We start from the raw sequence: 13050 nt of genomic DNA, 5'->3' as shown, positions 1-13050 counted from the left end.
TCTGCCTCCCGGCCAAAAAACCAAAACATAAAACTGAAGCAGTATTGTAACAAATTCGATAAGAACTTTAAAAATTGTCCACATCAAAAAATCTTTTAAAAAAAGTTCACAGTTTTAGTTTTTACATTTCTATCTGTAATCCTTTTTTTTTTTTTTCTTTAAATGGTGTGAGGTGGAAGTCCAACCACAATCACTTTCTTTTACATGCAGCTATCCAGCACTGTTCGCTGAAAACACTATTCTTCCCACCCCGGATCGTCTCAGCACACTTAACGGAAAATCAACTGACTGTAAATGTAAGGGTTTATTCTCAATTCTAGTCCACCGATCTATTTGTCTACCCTTATGCCTGTCCTGGTTACTGTAACTTTGTACTAATTGAATACATTTTTAAACAATGCATATCAAGGGCTGGCTAGGTGGGGGAGAGGCACACGCGGAGGTGGTGGGCGCCGTCTGACCTGCCCCCAGGGTTGAGGGGTCCACCCTCTTGTCTGCTCCGCACAGCTGCCTGCCTGGGCTCCCCTGGATGTGGCCCTCAAAGCTCTAGGTTTTCATTGGAAGGACTCCTGGGCAGCTAAAGCCCCCAAAGAAAGAATCCTGCACCCTGGCCTCCCACCCCGCTGCCGCTGGGAGGTGGAGTCTCTTATCACACGCTTTCTCCCTTCCACTCCTGGCGCCCCTAGAACCCAGAGCGGGAAAATCGAGAAGCCGCAAAGTGAGAAGGCGGGCTACGCAAATGACATGCTAACGACATGCAAATGAACCCGCCGAGCCGGGGTCGGGGCCACTCAGAGGAGGGGGCGAGGTTGACAGAAGCGGCTGCGGGCCCCGGGCACGCCCCCCCGCCTCGCCCGGAGGCCTCCCCGCCCGGCTCCCTGGAGACGCGGAGGTGGTCCCGCCCACCGGCGCCCTGCGGCCCGCCCCTCCGGTCCCCGCCGCCGCCCGGCGTTCTGCCGTCTCCACCGCGAGCGGGCCGGGCCGCAGGAAGCAGCGTTCCGCTGGAGTGGAGCCGCCCCTCCGCCGGGCCCGGGCGAGCCGGTGAGCGGGCTCCCCCCACAGTCCCCAAGGTGTGCTCCCCCGCCGGGGTCCCTGTGAGCGCCGTCGCGGGCCCGCCCCGCCGTGGAACTCCGGGGCCCCTTCCCGCCTGTGAGGGGAGAGGATCCAGAAAAGCCTCTTGTCCGGGTCCTGGGCCGCCCCAGCCTGCGATGGCCTGAGGGGTGAGGGGACAGGCACCAGCCAAGGCCTGGGCTGAAATCTCCACGGGGACGCCGCCTGGACGTCCCAGAAGCCCCACCCAGAGGAGCTCCATCTCGGGGAGGGTGGGAAGCCGAGTGGAAGGAAACTAGATCCCGACAGCAGGGACTGAGCCATGGTGACAAGCGGTCAGGAAGTTCCTGCTGCCTATCCCATCCCCCTTCCAGGCTGTGGTCAGCCTGCCCCTGCCCGGACGGCGGGGGCACCTTTGGAGGCACAGAAGGGAGGAGGGTGGCTGGCCCCAGCCGGCCCACCTCTGGAACCGCCTCCTTCCTTCCCCGGCCCCTGCCAGGTGCAGGGATGTGCGGGCTTGTCAACCCCAAGCTCAGGCTGGTTCTTGCTGCTCTCCTGTCCAGTAGGAACCCGCACTGCTGCCTGTCCTGTGTCCTGGGCTTCAGGCCCGGGATCCTGCCTGATGTGGAGCCTGGGGAGAGAGGGGGTCTGCAGGGTCTACCCGTCCTTCCGCTGTTGGTGAAGCTGGTGATTCCTTGTTTTCCTCTCGCCAGCTCTCCCACCACGGGAAGGGAGCAGAGGGAGAGGGGGCGGCCCCTCCACTCCGCACGCCCGGCCGCTAACCCCAAAGCCCTGTGTGAGAGCATCCGCTCACCCTTTTGCCCGTACCTGCAAGCTCAGAGGGGCTGGGAATGGATTCTGAGGGCCTAGCCAGGCCTCTGTCATCAGAGGAGAAGCCCTAAAAATCAGCCCGGGGACGGTGTGTGACGGGAGAAGGGCAAGAGGTGTCATGTGAACTTCTGCCCTGCCCACAGACCCAGCTTCAGGCCACCTGGGCATGAAGATGGTCTCACTCAGGGTGGGGGACCCCTGAGGGCTGAGGTCGGCAGCTCCTGCGGAAAGCTGCTCGCCTCCAGTCCCCGGAAGGGAGAGTGAAGTGTCTCCAGCCGCGTCTCCCTCCTTTGCCTCAGTCACGCACCAGGCAGTGATTGTGACTCCTGGTTCCCAGTACCAAGGGAAGACCACTTCTCTGCTGGGGCAGAGGTGGGACCAGAGCCCCCATCTCTGCTCTGCTCCGCTCTGCTCGAGTCTTCTGGAATGGACCTACCTGCCGGGAAACCAGGTCACCCTTGTTCCTGGGCTTGCCTGCCCCCCGGGGAACACAGGTGGGTCACATTAATGTTACATTTTGTGCGCAGGTGGAGGCTGGGTGCGGGGCTGTGAACAGGTCCTGCTCGTGGTATGGAAGGTGGGGAGGAGGAGGGGGGCGACAGTGATAAACAAGGGAAGGACCCACTCCAACGTGGTGTGAGAACTACTATTACGGAGAGAAATACAGGAAAGGGCCTAGCCTAGCCTGGGGTAGGGGTCAGGGTAGTTTCCTGGAGGTGCTGCTGGGGCTGAATCTTGGAAGACCAACGGGACTTCTCTCTGGCTGAGGATTTTGGAATCTCGGCAGCCAAGTTCCGGAGGGGGAACCAGCTTGCTGGGGGAGGGGCTGGGGGACAGAAAAGCTATGTGTGCGACCCGGGAATTGGGGGTGTATGGGAGGGGATAGCCTCCTTGTGGAAGGCCAAAGTCTTCAAGACAGCTCCCAGAGGGAGGCCAGGGCAAAGAGAGAACAAAGGTGCTTAGGGTTTCCTGGGCTCTGATTGTCTGGGGGGCCTGGAGGGAGGAGAAACTAGCTCCACTGAAAGGTTCAGAGGGAAGGTAAGTGCAGGGCGAAGGTCAGAGTCCTGGACTAAGGGCACGAAAGAGACCTCTCCATAGAGGGGCCAGAGAAGGGCGGAAGGAGAGGGGACCAGAGCGGGGAGGGGCTAGGGAGTGCCAGGGATGGGGCGCCATGGGGGGGAGCTGGAGGAAGTGAGGGTGGTGGAGGGAAGGCTGTCGGCCCTTCTGGGAGGAGGGGGAAGGTGGCAGGTCCGGGAGGACCGAGGGGCCGGGATGCATGGGGAGGGGGGCGAGCAGTAGAGCAGCGTGGGGAGACTTGACGTTCACAGAGAGGATCAGGTGGCACCAGTGGCCTTTTCATTTGCCAAGGGAACAGAAATCCTGGAAGGGGCGAGAGCCAGTTTGCTGGAGGAGCCTGTGTCTGAGGTTTGCCCGGAGCATGGGGCTGAGCCAGGAGAATCGGAACTGGGGGATCTCTAGGGCTAGTGTCACGTGCAGGAGCTAGGAGGGCAGGAGGTGCTCCCAACCCACACACAGGACTCGAGGTCCCCCCCCAACACACACACCCCACACTCCGGGGCTAGGGATGAATGGGCTGCTCCCCTTGGCAGGGCCCCTGGGGGTCCTCTGGGGAGGGAAGAGGCCTTGTGGCTGGAGAAGGGATTGGAGCCAGTGAAGGAGGCAGTTAGGGTGGGTCCGTCTTAGGTGCTGTGTTAAAGCTCCTGGGCCCCGGGGTGAGGGGGAGGGGTGGGGTGCTGGGCTTGGCAGGAAGGGGGTTTCATATTTCTGATAGTTTCCTGAGTTTCCATGGATCTTCGGGGCCTGGGGCTAAAAGGAGGGAGGCTGTGGGAACAGGAGCTCCTGGGATCCTTTGGCTCTTTGGAGAGCCAGGATGGAGGGTACTGGAAAAGGGCTGGACATCTGGGGAGGGGGCTGGGGCTTTGAGGCCTGGTTAGGGCAGCTTCTGTGATGGGGGGAGTGGCCTGGGTGGTGGCGAGGAACCAAGGTAGGACTGAGTCAAAGATGTGAGGGTGTATGTATCTGTCTGCAGAGCGTGCGACCCTGTGAGTTTGTGTGTGTCCTTACGTCTGTGTAGCATGTGTCTGTCTGTGTGCATTTGATTGTATGTCTCTAGGCTTGTCTGAGTTTGTCTCTTTAAGTGTGTATCTGCGTAAGTGTATGTCTGTGTGTGTCTCTGTATATGTCTGTGAGCATCTGTATGTGTGACTGTGTGTGTCTGTGTGTCTCTAGACTTTTCTGTATGTGTCTATGTGAGTGTGTGTCTGCATATAAATCTGTGTGCCTGGGTGGTTCCATGTGTTTCTCTCTGCCTGTCTGTGTGGTGTGTGTCTGGGTGTGTCTGCGTGTGTATCTGTTTTTTTTTTTTTTGGCTGCGTTGGGTCTTCGTTGCTGCGCACGGGCTTTCTCTAGTTGCGGCGAGCGGGGGCTACTCTTCGTTGCGGTGCGCAGGCTTCTCACTGCGGTGGCTTCTCTTGTTGTGGAGCACGGGCACGGGCTCTAGGCGTGCGGGCTTCAGTAGTTGTGGCACATGGGCTCAGTAGTTGTGGCTTGCAGGCTCTAGAGCGCAGGCTCAGTAGTTGTGGCTTACGGGCTTAGTTGCTCCACGGCATGTGGGATCTTCCCGGACCAGGGCTCGAACCCGTGTCCCCTGCATTGGCAGGCGGATTCTTAACCACTGTGCCACCAGGGAAGCCCTCTGCGTGTGTATCTATGTAAGCCCTCGTTTAGCTGTTCTGTGTACACTCCTGGGGGGCCCCAGCCCTGTCTTGCTCACCTCAGCCATCACAGCAGCACTGACAGTGAACCTGGCTGTTGATGTGGCATTGTGAAAGCCCGTGTTTGTGAGCAGGAAGCCTGGTTATGAATGTTTGGAAGGTATCCGTGTGTGCCTGTGTGCCATCGGGGCTAGGCTGGCTCAGGCGCCTGCTCCATTCTGTAAGCGATTGTCGAGTGCTTGCCACGTGGTGTGTGCGGGCGGGCCAAGGCTGGCTGGGAAGTCCCACCTGCTGACCACTAAGTGATGTAACAACCAGACGAATTCCACTCACCTGCCTTGTCCCACTTATGGCTCACCTGCTTGCCCCTTCTGTCCCTCCCTCCAGGCTTGCTCTGGGAAGTAGGAGAAAGGAGATGCCAAGGCCAGCGCATGGGCCTCTGGCCACCTCCCAGGGGGTGGTGCCCCTCTGTGATACCTGGTGCTGGGGCAAGAGGAAGGGACAGTTTCAAGCGCCCAGGGAAGGTGGCAGGTGGGCCAAGGGAGGGCTGGCAGCTCCATTCTGTCCCTTCCCTAGGTGGCCCGGGCAGTAGGAGCAGTGGCCGTGAGGCTGTGGCAGCAGCACTCGTAGCCGAGGATGCCCCAGGCCCTGGAGTGTTCGGAGGGCTACTGGGCCTGGATGGTGCTCCTGGCCTCTGTGGTGACCCAGGGCCTCACCCTGGGCTTCCCCACGTGCATCGGCATCTTCTTCACTGAACTGCAGCGTGAGTTCCAGGCCAGCAACAGCGAGACTTCCTGGTTCCCCTCCATCCTGACAGCCATGCTCCATGCAGGGGGTGAGCAGCCAGGGGAGCGATGGAGGGAGGGATGAAAAAGAGCCTGGGTGGGGGAGGAAGCCACAACCTCTCTGGCCTCCTGGGTCCCTCTCTCTGAGGCCACAGGTTTTGCCTTGTGCTGTGTATCCCTAAGATCTCCTCTGATTTCAACAAGGCCAGTTCCCCTGCCTGGAATCTGGCGGGGCTGGGCTGGACTGGGCTGGGGAGGGGCAGAGGCGGGAGAGGCCCCTAAGAGGTAAAGCCAGTCCCCTTGATGACCGTGGGAGGATGGATCCAGACTGTAGGCGTGCCGGGCACTCAAGCACAGACTGGAGGAGGAGTGGCTTGGGGTCCCGCTGGGTGATCTCTCGGAACCTCAGTTTTTTCCTCTGCAATATGGGAGTAACACCCAGCATCCCATCCTGCCCACCTCCCACACAGGATTGGAGTGAAGATCACATGGGGTCCCGGCCAGGTCTGAGAGCTAGGGCAATGGAAGCAGCTGTGAATTATTACTATTCTGGAGACCCTCATCAGGGCTTCAGGATGGGAAGGGGGGCTCAAGGAAGACACCAGGAGCAGGATGGGGGCAGGGCAAGAGCCCATCTTTCACCAGGAAGCAGAGGGGGTGTTGCAAGGGCTGGGGAGACGGAGGGAGGGCTCCTCCAGGGATGTGAGCACCTCACCTGACCCCAGGGAAAGGGAAGGGCAGGGGCTGCGCAGGAGGGTTCTCCACAATAGCCTTGGGCTCCTGGAAGATCTCCAGGGAGAGCTCCACAGGCAGTTCCCTCAGAGGGGCCTGGTCAGCTAGAGCCAGACCTCACAGGCCGCCGGGCTCTCCCCACGGGTGTGTTTGCCTGTCTCAGCTGATCCATCTCCCTGCTTACCTCCTGCCCTGCTCTCCACCTGGCACCAGCAGCCTGCTTGTTATTCCAGGTCCTTCCCTCGAATGGGGAGGGAAGTCAGACTGGGATAGACGCCACCCTCACTGCAATGACCCCTGAACATGCTGCTTGGCAAGGAGCAAGGCCAGGCCTGGCCCAGACCGCATAACCTTTTTGTCAGCAAGGTTGGGCAGAAGTGGGAATCTCAGACAGTTCCTTCCCTGCAGCCAGAGAGGGGTCTGGGCCAGGGGCTGGGAACCAGGCGTTCGCTGGGGACCTCACTCCCCCACCAGCTTTAGACTCATGCCTAGCAGGTGTGCCAGCATCTCAGTGGGCCCGGGACTCCCGTCTGTCTGTCTGTGTCACACACACACACACACACACCTTTAGCCCACGCTCATTCAGAGTATTATGGAAATTTTAAACTTGAAAGTGTCCTTGATCCTAAGTACCTCTCACTCCCACACGTTTTAGAGGTGAGGAAAGCAAGCACAAAGTACAAGGCCTTGCCGGTGTTGCAGAGTGAGTTCAGGGCGGAAGCAGAAACACCTTGCTTCCCAGCGCCCCACCCCGCGCCTTCGGCCGTCTCGGCTGAGCTGGCACACATCCCAGCCCCTCACCCCCAACTCGATGACGCAGGGCTTTCCCCAGTGTCACCTTTCCAAAGTCAGGCCAGAGTGTGGGGTGGGAGAGATGTGTGAGTCAGCAGTCATGTCCACTTCAAAGCCTTTCCTCTCCCTCTATGGCTGCCTCTCCTTGATTACCTCTGAGGACGGGCCGCTCACTTCCCATGTTCGCTCCCATACTCGTACTGGCTCACACCCACACATCCTCTCTCCACGCCAAACACACAGACACACACCGAGTGCACACACACACTTTCCTTGTCCCTTTGGCTGCTCTCTGGGAGAGCAACTCTGGAGAAACTCTGCTGTGTGTACTCGGGGGCAGGGTACTTGGTGAATGGGGCCCTGCGAGGTGTCGAGAGCAGCCGGCCAGGACTGGCTCACTTCTACCCTGGGTCTGCACTGGTGAGAAAGCAGCTCAGGCTGGGGGTGGGTGAGGGAGGACAGGCCCCTCTCTACCAGGAGCTAAACATCTGGGTGCAAGACTTTGGTGGTGGCTGGAGGGGGTTGGGGGGAGAGGGTACCCCACCTGCTTTTCTCCAGAGTGCCCCAGAGGCCAGAGCCAGCGGGTGAAGGGTGGCCCAGGGCCCCAGGCTGCCCACCCTGGACAGGTTGAAGGATGGTGGGAGGGCTGTGGCCAGTCTTCTTGAGGGTGGGGGAGGGGGAGCAGGGGCTGGAGGCGCTCACCATGATTTAGCTGCCCTGGGACCCTCGCCCACCAAGACAGACCCCCATGAGGGGCGTCCACCCAGGTCACAAGCCAATCCCATTTCACCTGGACGGAAGCGGCCTCAGGTCAGTGCAGTGAACGGCCTCAGTCTGTACCTCCGGGGATCCTTGTCAGGGTCAAACGGAATATTTGCAGCACCTCACCTCACAGCTGGCCAGACATCACCCAGTCTGACCCCTCAGTCTCTGGGGGAGGAAACTGCAGCACAGAGAGGGATTGGCGTTGCTTGGCCCGTAGCCTGTCTGTGGCAGGGCGGGGCTCGGAACCCAGGTCTGTATGTTCCGGGGCTTGTGCCCGTTAAGCCACCTGCTAGTTCCTGCTGGAACCCCCTCCCAAACCCACTGTCCCCCTCCCTCTGACCTTGTCATTCCGCTGCCACCTGCCGGCTGCCTCCTCCGCACAGGACCCTTGTGCAGCATCCTGGTGGGGCGCTTCGGCTGCAGAGCGACGGTGATGCTGGGCGGCGTGCTGGCCAGCCTGGGCATGGTGGCCAGCTCCTTCAGCTGCACCCTCGGCCAGCTCTACCTCACGGCAGGCTTCATCACAGGTGACTGTCATTCCACGTCGAGAATTGCTGGGTAGCTACTGGGTGCAAGACTGAAAAGGGCCAGGCACAGTGAACAGGGCAGGCAAAGCACCAGATCTCCTGGGGCTGCTTGCAGTCACATGAGGGAGAGGAACAGCGAACAGAGGGGTAAGACGGATCATATCTGATCATGACAAGCACCTGAGAAGACAGGACAGCTGATGTGATAGTGTCCTGGCTCGGCTGGGGGTGGGTAGAGATTAAACAAGCAAAGAGGTAGAATAACTACAACAGCCAAGGCGGAAGGTAAAGCAGGGTTGCGGGAGGTTGCTGATTTCAGCAGGGCGGTCGGGGAAGGCCTTGCAGAGAAGGTGGCATTCGGGCAGAAGGAGGTGAGGGAGTCTGCCCGCAGGCTGTCTGGGGAAGAGCCTTCCAGGCAGCAGGAACAGCAGGAGCAAAGGCCCAGAAGTGCTCAAGGAGCAGCGCGGAGGCCGATGGGGTAGAGGGGCGTGAATGAAGGGTCAAAGGCGTGGGGGGGTGGGCAGACCAGACACAGGTTTAGTTCCTAAAAGGTTGTGTAGTGAGATGGGAAGCCATGTGAGGGGTTCGGGCAGAGGCACGTCATCCAGCCGCTGTTTGTGAAGCACTGAGCGCTGCTCTGGCTGCGGTGTTGAGAATACGCCACAGGGGGCTGGGCTGGGAGCAGAGAACAGGTAGGGGCGTGGTCATCACCCAGCCAGGAGGTGGTGGTACCTTCAACCAGGGTGGTATGATTGGGGTGATGGGAAGTGGTCGTGTTCAGGACTGCATGTGAGGTGCAGAGAAGGAGCCAAGGAGGGTGATACCAAGGGGAGAGTGGAAGAATGGAGTAGCCACTGACTACAGTGGGAAACTAGGGGAGCAGCAGGTTCTCGAGAGGGTGGGAAGCTCAGGTTTGGACACGTCCAGTCTGGAGTTCAGGGAACAGGCCTGAGCTGGAGCGGGCAGCTGGGGAATCCTGAGATGGCTGGTACTCAAGTCTCGAGATGAGGTATCGCCCTGCTGTCACTAAGGGAACAAGGGAGGACGGATGTAACGGACTGAGGCCTGAGGCCCAGGGCACGGACACTCCAGTGGTTAGCGGCCTGGGCAGGAGGAGGTGACAGAGAGGTAGAAGGAGCACCAGGAGAGTGGGGTTTCTTGAGAAAGGAAGTGAGGAAAGTGCGCAAGCAGGAGGGAGTGATCGACTGTCAAGCCACTGATGGATCAGACCGAGTGGGGATCAGACTCCATCTTTGGCTTTGCAAAGCGGAGGTTGGCGGCTTTGATAAGAGGAATCCTGGAGCAGAGGTAAGGATGAAAGCCTGATTGGAATAGGTTCAAAAGAGAACAATAGGGGCGTTCCCAAATGGCCTAGTAGTTAGGATTCTGGGCTTTCACTGTCGTGGCCCAGGTTCGATCCCTGGTCGGGGAATTGGGATCCCCCAAGCCATGCGGCACGGCCAAAAAAAAAAAAAAGAGAGCAAGAAGAGGAGGAGGGAAACTGGAGACAGTGGAGATAAACAGTATTTCCAAGAAATTTTGATATAAGGGGAGCAGAGAAATGGGCCAGTACCCAGAAGAGACTGATGTCAAGAGTTTTGTTTTAACGGGAGAAATAACAATGAAGGAGAATCATCTAGTAAAGAGGGGATAATGGATGCCGCAGGAGAGAGAAATTGCTGGAGGGATGTGCCTTCAAGTAGACAGGATGCAGGGCAGAAGTGGAGGGTTGCCCTTGACTGGGAGCACGGACTGTCCATTGTCAGAGACGGGAAGGTAGGTGGTCAGCTGGGAGCGAGGGAGGGAGGTGTCGGGGTGCTCAGAGGAAGAAGGCCTGGTGGTCATCTAAGAGCTGGGAGAGTAAATGGTCGAGGGAACTACAGTGGCACCATGGGTGGCCCGAGGGCCCGCCTGAGGCCAGTGGTCACAGCGTGGTTGTGAACTTTCTCTCCAGCATGTTCAGCTGTGCACGGAGTACGTGGGGAGGTGGCATCCAAGCTGAGTCAGGAGAGGAAAGTCTGAGGGAAGCATATTCCAGGCAGAAGGAATGGCAACTGCAAATGTCCGAGTAGGTGGGCAGCTTACTGTCCAGAGGAAGAGAAAGAGACTGATGGGACTTGATCATGGCGAGTGACAGGGAGAGTGGCCTGAGATGGCACTCAAGAGGTGGCCAGGGACCAGACCGTGCAGAGCCTTCCAGGGCATAGCAAATACTTTGGCTTTTTTTGTAGGTGTGATGGGAAGTCTTTGGAAGGTGTTAAGCAGCAGAGAGACTTAACCTGATTTAGGTTTTTGAAAATCCCCCTGGTGCTGTGCCAGCGGGAACAGGTGTGCCCCTGGCAGCTTGGGGAGGGCAGATCTGAGGGGTGGGATGCTTCTAGGGAGGTGGTGAGGTAGGCTGATTCCATCTTAAATCCCCGGGGACCTGGAAGTGGGTCTGCGCTGGAACGGAAGGAGAACAGACCTGGGACGTGACCCCAGGGTCCCTGCGCTGGGTGCGCCCTGGAGCTGGTCCCCCCTCCTTCCGCAGGCCTGGGCATGTGCTTCAGCTTTCAGTCGAGCGTCACTGTGCTGGGATTCTACTTCACCCGCTGGCGGGTGCTGGCCAACGCGCTGGCCTCGGCGGGCGTCTCCCTGGGCATCATGCTCTGGCCACTGCTCTCCCGCTATCTCCTGGAGGACCTGGGCTGGAGAGGCAGCTTCCTCATCTTCGGCGGGGTTCTTCTCCACTGCTGTGTCTGTGGGGCCATCCTGAGGCCCGTGCCTGCCACTGCGACCCCTGAGACCGGAGAAGGCCTCCCTCCACCTTCCAAGAGACCCGCACCAGGCTGCCCGGCAGCATACGGTCGGGCCATCCAGCGCCACCTGGCCTTCGATGTCCTGCGGCACAACGTGGGCTACCGCGTGTACACACTGGGAGTCGTCTGGATGATCATGGGTTTCCCACTGCCCCACGTCTTCCTGGTGCCGTATGCCATTTGGCACGGGGTGGATGAACACAGGGCGGCCCTGCTCATCTCCATCATTGGCTTTAGCAACATCTTCCTGCGGCCCATGGCTGGGCTGGTGGCAGGCCGGCGGGACTTTGCCAGTCACCGCAAGTACCTGTTCAGCCTGGCAGCCCTGCTCAACGGGCTCACCAACCTGGTGTGCGCGGCGTCGGCCGACTTCCGGGTGCTGGTGGGCTACTGCCTGGTGTACAGCGTGTCCATGAGCGGCGTTGGTGCTCTCCTTTTCCAGGTCCTCATGGACGTTGTCCCCATGGACCGGTTCTCCAGCGCCCTGGGCCTCTTCACCGTCCTGGAGAGCGTCTCCATCCTCATCTCCCCGCCACTGGCTGGTGAGGCCCTGGGAGGGAGGGCAGCCAGGTGTGGCCTGGGCAGGGCATGGGGGGCGGTGCAAATAGGAACAGTCTGGAGATATGGGGCCCCTCCAGCATCTCAGGGTTAGAGACTTGGAATCTGTGATTTTCTCAAGCACCTCAGGGGACTGGCTGTAGCCTCTTCCCCAGCTGGCACTCGGGGTAGGAACAGTGAAAAATAAGGACTTTCATACCAGACTTATCTCAGTCCTTTGTCGTCCCCTCTGTACCTCTGGTTTCTTATCAGTAAAGTGGGGATGACAATAGAATCTACCTCATAGGCTTGTTGTGGGGATCACAAGTGTCATATGGCAAAGAGCTCAGTAGAGAGCCTGGCACACGGTAAGTGCTATGTGCATGTCTGCTGTTATTAACATCCTCTGCCTGTGGGGCCCGGGCAAGTCATTTTCCTTCCCTGAGCCACAGTGTCATCTGCAAAATGCAGACGAGACCACCTGCCATACCCATCCCTACACCTGCGCCAGTCACGGGGTGGGCAGGGCTGAGTACAGAGAACTAGTCCCCACCACTCAGGGCTTACCTTCTGGTGGAGGAGTCGGGGATTAGAGCAAAGAGGCCCCTTTGTGATCGTAATGGTGATTTGTGCCGGGAAGGAAACGAACAGATATGGAAGCAGAGACCCACAGGAGTGGACTTGCTGGGCAGCTGAGCGTGTGACATTCAGAGTAAAAGGGAAGGTGTGTGAAGCCCGTGGTGCTGGGAGGCAGTCAACAGACAGCACGGTTATTACAGTCAGACAGTGGGGATTCCTCCCAAGTGTGGCATTGGAAGTCCCAGTTTCCAAGGGCGTTCTCCAAGCCGACAAGCGGGGAGAGCAATCCAGGAGGAGGTATGGCGGGCCTGGGGTATGGCTGAGCAGATATCCCAGACGCCACTGGCCCTTGAGTCCTTGGCTTCCTGCCACCAAGGGTAAAGGAAACATGCCCTTAAGTGCTCATCTGGCCCACCCAAGGGCTCTTCCTGCCCGGACTGGGGCTGGTTTAGTGTTTCCTTTCCTTTCATTCAACAAATACCTAATGAGTTCCTACTAGGTGCCAGCCACGGTTCCTAGTGCTGGGGATGCAGCAGAGACAACAATAAAATCCTTGCTCTCACAGAGCACACAATTTAGCAGGGGTTGGGGGCTGAGGGGGCGTGGGCGGGAGACCTGGTAGCCAAGGGCAGTGGCCTAACTTGCTCTCTGTCCCCTAGGACTCCTCCTAGACACCACCAGCAACTTCAGCTATGTCTTCTACATGTCAAGTTTCTTCCTCATCTCAGCCGCCCTCTTCATGGGTGGCAGTTTCTGGGCCCTGGGGAAGATGGAGAGGCAGGGCCCGCGGGCTGAGGTGGAAGGAGCTGTAACAGAGGCTGCCCCAGAGCAGGGCCTCACTATGGAGGACACAGACGGTCCCAAGAAGCAGCAGCGCATGGAGATCATGTATGTGACCAGCGTCTGAGCCCTGGGATCG

The 13050-nt window shown here is 59.0% G+C and overlaps 1 protein-coding gene across 8 annotated transcripts; it reads left to right on the top strand.

Moving 5' to 3' along the window:
• The first annotated feature begins 902 nt into the window (after positions 1–902).
• On the top strand, positions 903–13038 carry SLC16A5 (solute carrier family 16 member 5). 8 transcript variants are annotated; one of them, XM_061176444.1, is made up of 6 exons: positions 903–1041; positions 2219–2375; positions 5193–5451; positions 8074–8217; positions 10748–11557; positions 12791–13038. In XM_061176444.1, exons 3-6 carry the CDS (start codon positions 5253–5255, stop codon positions 13036–13038), a joined length of 1401 nt encoding a protein of 466 aa, XP_061032427.1. In that variant the 5' UTR covers positions 903–1041; positions 2219–2375; positions 5193–5252. The 8 variants fall into 8 exon arrangements, with proteins under 8 accessions (XP_061032427.1, XP_061032424.1, XP_061032425.1 ...); XM_061176441.1 differs by having other exon boundaries at positions 2181–2375; XM_061176442.1 differs by having other exon boundaries at positions 2025–2375.
• The last annotated feature ends 12 nt before the right edge of the window (positions 13039–13050 follow it).

This window comes from Eubalaena glacialis, chromosome 19, assembly GCF_028564815.1.
Source record: "Eubalaena glacialis isolate mEubGla1 chromosome 19, mEubGla1.1.hap2.+ XY, whole genome shotgun sequence".
Lineage (NCBI taxonomy): Eukaryota > Metazoa > Chordata > Mammalia > Artiodactyla > Balaenidae > Eubalaena > Eubalaena glacialis.
This window is presented reverse-complemented; position numbering and strand designations above follow the sequence as displayed.

Coding starts and splice junctions, on each gene's coding strand:
- SLC16A5 (XM_061176444.1), top strand. CDS start 5,253: ATGCCCCAGGCCCTGGAGTGTTCGGAGGGCTACTGGGCCTGGATGGTG. Junction 5,452..8,073: donor AGCCATGCTCCATGCAGGGG/GTGAGCAGCCAG, acceptor TCCTCCGCACAG/GACCCTTGTGCAGCATCCTG. Junction 11,558..12,790: donor CATCTCCCCGCCACTGGCTG/GTGAGGCCCTGG, acceptor TCTGTCCCCTAG/GACTCCTCCTAGACACCACC.